General features: G+C 32.5%; 1 protein-coding gene across 1 annotated transcript in view; it reads left to right on the top strand.

The window, feature by feature from the left end:
- Positions 1-227: 227 nt before the first annotated feature.
- Positions 228-7,507, top strand: part of LOC106474178 (CD109 antigen-like) — a gene marked incomplete at both ends in the record, with an annotated part of 37,774 nt that continues 30,494 nt past the window's right edge. The window contains 5 exons of the mRNA XM_013934870.1: positions 228-408; positions 1,351-1,519; positions 2,968-3,090; positions 3,338-3,411; positions 4,618-4,657. Coding sequence (XP_013790324.1) covers positions 228-408; positions 1,351-1,519; positions 2,968-3,090; positions 3,338-3,411; positions 4,618-4,657 — 587 coding nt within the window. The remainder of the gene's footprint in view (positions 409-1,350; positions 1,520-2,967; positions 3,091-3,337; positions 3,412-4,617; positions 4,658-7,507) is intronic.

Here is a 7,507-nt window from a genome sequence, read left to right as displayed (position 1 = left end):
TTTAACTCAAACTATAACATCAAACTACAACTAGGTGTATTTGTGTATGTCAATGTTTTTTATGTGTTCCAAATGTTTTCTTGTGCGTCTGATGAAGCTAAGAAATAGAAATCAGAAGATACAAGCGCCTTCAGACCGGCTGTAGAGATATAGGTGGGAATTCATTTATAAGTAATATCAACTTTAATGTACAAGCCTAATCTTTTATCCTGTACATACTTTTTCAGGACGTACTTTATTCTAGCCTCTAAATTAGTACGGCCCGGCCAGCTTTATCGATTGGCCGTCACCATCTACAAGGCCACAGTGCCAATTACGGTTCAAGCTTGTATTCAGCGGGATGGCGTGGAATTAGTCTCCACATCTAAAGAATACACGGCTAATGTTCCAGATTCTTTGCTTTTAAAGGTATATATGTATAATGTTTCAAAAACGAAGTTTTATTTCCAACGTTCAGATTGATTTTGAATTCATCCAATTAAGTTAAATTAATCAAACAGTTGTGTCATCCATACAGTACTAATTGTCTTTATCATTTGAGATGTGTTATTTTCAGGACGAAATGTGTTATTTATACTTACGTTTCTGTTTCACACTTGTGTGTATCTATATATATATCTGAAGTTTACATAACTTAGCATCTCCTGCTGCGGGCTTAGAGATTTGATGTTTACATGTAGTTAAATGCTGTTTACTAGTTTAGATAATTAATTTTTAGAAGTAGATATCCAGTGTTTACAGTTTTGAAGTTCGATATTTATTATCAGTCATTTAATTTTAGGGGACTAGAAGTTTGATATTTGTATTTATTATACGTTTTATTACTAGTCTAAAGACCTAATATTTACTTGTAGGAGTTTATTATGAAAGTGTAAGAAATTTCTATGAACTTAATCGTTGATTTAAGGTTTACGAGTTGTTGTTTTGAAGTAGTGCTCTGCGTGTACTGGTGTAGAAGTTTAGTATGTGTAAAAGTAGATCTATTGAAGGTGAAGAATAAGTTCGATGTTGACTAGTATTTGCAGTTATGTAAACTTGATGCTAAAATCAGATCTCTGTGTTTACACGTGTAAAAGTTTATGACGTAGTAATTTTTCCTTGTTTAATGGAATAGTAAACGTAACGGGACGTTTCTGGCAATTTTTTAGGATCGAAACATGTAGGTAAATAAGATATAATTTTTTGAACAAAATGCGCTGTTTACAAAGAGAAAGGTATTATCAGCTTTATGTGCAATTGTTGGTCATATAGACAAACACACACACACACAAATATATATATATGTGTGTGTGTGTGTGTGTGTGGTGGTTTCGAGTCACTTGGAAATAAAAACCTGAATATTTCCTGTAGGTACCTCCTACTAGTTTACCTGGGGTGTACAAACTGCGCGTGGAAGGAAACATGAATGGAGTGCTGGGAGGAACTGCATTTGTTAATCAAACTTTGTTAGAATTCTCTCAGCGGTCCATGACTATCTTCGTCCAGACGGATAGCCCCATCTACCGGCAGAAACAGACGGGTAAGTATACAGAGTAGACGATGGGGTGACACATTGTTTAACATAAAATACTCCACTGTATAAATAACGGGTGTTTGATATATACTATTTTATTATATAAGGTACTTATAGACTAAAGTACCGCCCCCCAATGGCACAGCGGTATGTCTGCGGACTTACAACGCTAGAAACCGGGTTTCGATACTCGTGGTGACAAGAGCACAGATAGCCCTTGTGTAGCTTTGTGCATAATTAATTAAAAACAAACAAACTAAAGTACCTCATTATATGAATGTAAGGTAGTTATAGACTAAACTTCGTTGCATGCATTTAGGGTATTTACTATATATTACTTCTTTATATGACCATTGGATGTTTACAGTTCTTACTGTAAGAATATAGGTGATTTACTAAACAGTACCTTACTACAAGAATAAGGGCATTTACTATACAGTACCTCACTATATTAATACTTTTAACTACTTGTGTGACTGTCGGGTAGTTTGAGTTTATACGAATGATCCAACTGGCATTATCTAGTTTGAGTGAACTAGAAAATAGCCAGTCGTTGTATATTTGTTACTGTAGGTCAAAGATTAAAGTTAGAAAAAATGGTCTTTTTTATCAGCTGTAATCTCTACCTTGACCAAATGAAGCAGAATACTGTTGTTACATAAGAAAAGAACCTACAGTATGTCCTTATAGCTAGTATGGTACCTGTTGTGCATAATAGCGTTACTCTGACTGCATATTTGTTATAGGTGTTCTGGCGGTATTTGGTTTAAATTTTAAAGTTTTGACATTCGAAATCTGGACTTTTTTTATTATTTGCTTTCGTATACTAGAGACAGTTAAATCCGTATTCACAATTACCTTTTTTATGGTTGTATTTATATTCACATTTAGCTCTTTATGGTTATTTCAATTTCACAATTAGCATATAGGGTTATTTTCATATTGACAATTAGCTGGTTTTGGTTATTTTTATATTAACAGTTATATATGTATGCATATATATACTAACTGGAGTACCCGTCCCCTGGACAGAAGTTATGTAAATTCGTGATTACTGAAAGGTTATCTTAGGACATGAAAAGTTGCTTCCCTTGTATGTAATTGTAAAAACTCAAAAACGCCCATAGATACTGCAAAACATAAAATGTGAAACCGCAAGTGTGCATGTATTTCCGCATAGACCCAACAAACCATCACGCCAAGTTTCGTAAAGATCCATCAACAGGGGGCAAAGTAGTGGTAAAAGACGCCCGTGAAAACCGCGAAACGCAAAAATGAAAATTTGTATGTATCTCCCCATAGACCCAATGAACCTCCATACCAAATTTGGTGAAGTAGTTACATGGACATACAACAAACAGTACAGTCATACTTATATAAATATGTGTGTGTGTGTGTTTGTGTTATGGAATGAAAGAAAAAGTATGTTTAAATGTTATTTATATGTTTCTCAGTTCACTTTAGAACAATTCCAATCACGACCGACCTTAAGGCGTTTTCTGATGCTGTGGATGTTTATATGTTAGATCCAAGGGGAACAATTATGAAGAAATGGCTTTCTCGTCAAACTAACTTGGGTATGTCTAAACAGAATTATAACAACTCAGTACAAATTTCGGTGTTTTTTGTTGTTGTTGTTTTCATAATCAAATCTTTTGTTTATTATATTTATTGTGATACATTTTGATACCTGAATATGTCTTTAAAGTTTTCGTTTTATTGTTTTACATTTCTTAGGCGTGACATCTTAAAACATTCAACAATTCTATGCCCATCAAAGGTTATACGTGTTTACTAATGAACGGCTATATGTATTGTATTCAGGGGCTGTGAGCTTAGAATATGAACTATCCGAACAACCTGTTTACGGAAACTGGATTATTCGCGTTGTAGCTCAGGTAGGTTTCAAAGGACGAAACGAGGGATTATTGTAACAGATCAGATATTTAATTCGTGTGTTATAATGGCAAAAAAAAAAAGAGTTTCATTTCAAATCAATTTTTAAGTATGCCACTATTTAATTACTTTTCATGATAGTTCAGTCTGTCAGTATTGAATTACTTTTCATGATAGTTCAGTCTGTCAGTATTGAATTACTTTTCATGATAGTTCAGTCTGTCAGTATTGAATTACTTTTCATGATAGTTCAGTCTGTCAGTATTGAATTACTTTTCATGATAGTTTAGTCTGTCAATATTGAATTACTTTTCATGATGGTTCAGTCTGTCAAGTATTTAATTACTTTTCATGATAGTTCAGTCTGACAGTATTGAATTACTTTTCATGATAGTTCAGTCTGTCAGTATTGAATTACTTTTCATGATAGTTCAGTCTGTCTGTATTGAATTACTTTTCATGATAGTTCAGTCTGTCAATATTGAATTACTTTTCATGATAGTTTAGTCTGTCAGTATTGAATTACTTTTCATGATAGTTTAGTCTGTCAGTATTGAATTACTTTTCATGATGGTTCAGTCTGTCAAGTATTTAATTTCTTTTCATGATAGTTCTGTCTATCACATATAAAAGTTTTGCCGCTTTAAGATTCATTAATGATATTCGATGAATTAAAGTCATTATAAAAATAACAATAGTAGTGGAGGAGTTTTGATTTGAAAGCGTGATCTTAAGGGTGTGTGTATAATTAGTTTAATAAAAGTTAAGCTATCATTTTCTTTACTTACATATTTCACGATGTTGATTATGTAATAACTTATCCTATAACCGGAAAACGATCGATTAAACGGGTTTGTTTTTTATCAGTGCGCGTGAATGTTTTTTTTTCTTTTACTTAACTTCTAAAGGCGTATTTTTGTTAACCAATTTGAATAGTAATGTTGGGTAAAGGCTTCGTCAGATAGCATAGCTTATAAATCAACAATGAATTATTATTTCACACTATGCACGTCAGTTTCACGTAAATATATCGCTCGCTTTGAACTGTCGATTGAAAGAAGGTAACCTATTTCACACTCTAGGAAGATTTCACTAACATATTTCAAACGTATCGTTTTACTAACAGTACTGCAGTAAATACTACAAACACTATTTCTCTGTACTACATTTTAGCTTCCATTAGTGTATTGATTTCCTTTCATTTTCAGGGACAAGTCGAGGAAAAGACATTTCTGGTGGAAGAATATTGTAAGTTGAATTAGAATATTTCTTTTCTTTCATTACGTAGTTATCGACTTCAACTATAAACGATTTGGTTTCTTATAATTGGGCAACTTATGTCGTTTATACCTCATTCAATTGAATGCTGCAAAATTTTCTTCAGTTTAACATTTAAATTTTAATGTTATGCTTTTCCGCAAACTATGCGAACGATACCATATAAATAACACTCATGATATCGTAAAAGAGAAATATTTTATATACATGTATACTATGTAACGTACCTGAGTAATAGTATTTACATATGAAATTATATATATATCACATAAGACTGTGGTTTATTTATTTTTTAAATTTTGATTATTACTTTTTTGTTTGTTTGTTGTTAAACTCTCAGCTACACAATGGGCTATCTGTGTTGTGCCCACCACAGGTAGTTAAACCCAGTTTTAGCTTTATAAGTATTCAGACTCGGTTGGGTTTGATTTGGTTGTTTTAAGTACAAAGTTTTACAATGAGCTATCTGTGATCTGCCCACCACGGGTATCGAAACCTGAACTTTAGTGTTGTAAGCCTGCAGACATATCGCTGAGCCACTGAGGAGCTAGGTTCGTGCTATTTATTCCCAATATTTAATTTACTAGTTAATTTTGCTACAACTTTATTTTGAGAAGTTTAGTTTCTAAGTGATTTTTATAGATTTTATTAGCGCTTATGCTATTCTGTTTTCTGATTTGCAAAAAGTTCAACTATTTATCATATTCTGTTTTGATTATCTGATTTCCCGTAACTTCTGTTAACGCTTTTAATATTTTGGTTTGATTCTCTGGTTTTCTGTAACTTCTGATAACGCTTTTAATATACTGTTCCTAATGTTCTATAACTTTTTCTAGCGCTTTTACATTTTACTGGTTTCTGATCTTCTATACCTTTTGTTAGCGCTTTTATATTTTGTAGGGGTATGTGATTTTACAATAACTTCTGGTAGCGCTATTGATTTTCTGGTTTTTGATTTTCTATAACTTTTGTTAGCACTTTTATTCAGTGTGTTTTTAGATATTTAATTTCTGATTGTCTACAACATCCGTTAGCTCTTTTGGTATTGATAGTTTCCAATTCTTGTAACATCAACGTTCATACTATATATTATGGTTTCTGATTTTTTAAAACTTTATTTGTAGATTTGATTATTCACATTTTTGATTATGCTTAACTTCTGTTATGGGCTTTTACTATTTTGGTTTCTTATTTTCGATACCTTCTGTTAGCGCTTTTGCTGTTTTGACATTTTATTTTTCATAACTTCTGTTAGAGCTTTTTCTGTATTGGTCTCTTATTTCTAATAACTTCTGTTAGCGCTTTTGCTGTTTTAGTCCCGTATTTTTAATACTTTGTTAGCGCTTTTGCTGTTTTAGTCCCGTATTTTTAATACTTTGTTAGGGCTTTTGCTGTTTCAGTCTCATATTTTCAATAACTTTTGTTAGCGCCTTTGCTGTTTTGATCTCTTATTTCTAATAACTTATGTTAGCGCTTTTGCTGTTTTAGTCCCGTATTTTTAATACTTTGTTAGGACTTTTGCTATATTGATCTCTTATTTTCAGTAACTTCTGTTCACGCTTTTGCTATTTTGATCTCTTATTTTCAGTAACTTCTGTTAGGGCTTTTGCTATTATTCTGTCTTTCTAAATAACAAGGTCCAGCATGGCCAAGTGGTTAGGGCTCTCGACTTGCAATCTGAGGGTCGCGGGTTCGAATCCATGTCACACTAAACATGCTCGCCCTTTCAGCCGTGGAGGCGTTATAATATGACGGTCAATCCCACTATTCGTTGGTAAAAGAGTAGCCAAAGAGTTGGCGGTGGGTGGTGATGACTAGCTAGCTGCCTTCCCTCTGGTCTTACACTACTAAATTAGGGACGGCTAGCGCAGATAGCCCTCGTGTAGCTTTGCGCGAAATTCATAACAAAACATTCTAAATAACATCAGCAGTTCTACTATTCTGTTTTCAGATTTTCCTTAAGTTCAGTATTTTTCTTATCTCTGATGTTCTTTTACTCCTGCTATTGCTTTACCTATTGTGGTTAAATGCTGCAAGAATTTTTCTTATATTTTATTGCCGAAAATAAGTAAAAAAAGCAATCCAAAACTGTTCGGTTCCAATGTATATATATCCGGTATCTACTTATATAAAAATATAAATATCATGCTATATTTGATTAGATTGTATACCTTGCATTGCCCGTTTGTTTGATAATGTTTTATCGATCAGTGATGGAGCAATAGAAATAAGATTTTATTCTTTTACTTCCGAAAACTTTACTTAGAGCTACAAATAATATGTAACATTTTTACATTACACAAGAAACGCTCTTACGAAAACGATTAAAAGATCAATTTTCAAAAAAGGAATCCATTTGTTATTTCGAGTACGCGCCATCTCCAACAGATGTTTTTTTTTTCTTTGTATTTGGCCATAAAATCTCCTATTATTGATTTATTAAATAGTTTGGGGGCAGATTATTGAAAAGGGCTCTGGTTTTCGATTGTTTTCTGTGACAATTTTATTTGATTTTTTTAATAAAAAACTTAAATCCGTATTTCCAACTACGTATTTTTATATTGGAATTCGTTAATGAGGATATTAAAGCGAAGCTATTCATTTGGGAAATAAAAACGCATCCAAGGATACCTAACAATATAAAATTATTGTACAAAAAGAAGATACAGATAGACTATGAATGAGAAACTACTAAAAATATTTGATGAAAACTATGATTTTAAGATTTTATACTGAACAGTACGATCGAAACTGACTGTAGTTTATATGAAATGTGTTAGGCGCAAGTATGCATTTGTTATATACACCTGGAAAAAAGTT

The sequence above is a fragment of the Limulus polyphemus genome, unplaced genomic scaffold, assembly GCF_000517525.1.
Source record: "Limulus polyphemus unplaced genomic scaffold, Limulus_polyphemus-2.1.2 Scaffold6917, whole genome shotgun sequence".
Classification (NCBI taxonomy): Eukaryota; Metazoa; Arthropoda; class Merostomata; order Xiphosura; family Limulidae; genus Limulus; species Limulus polyphemus.
The sequence above is the reverse complement of the archived record's forward strand: the minus strand, read 5'-3'. Positions and strand labels throughout refer to the sequence as shown.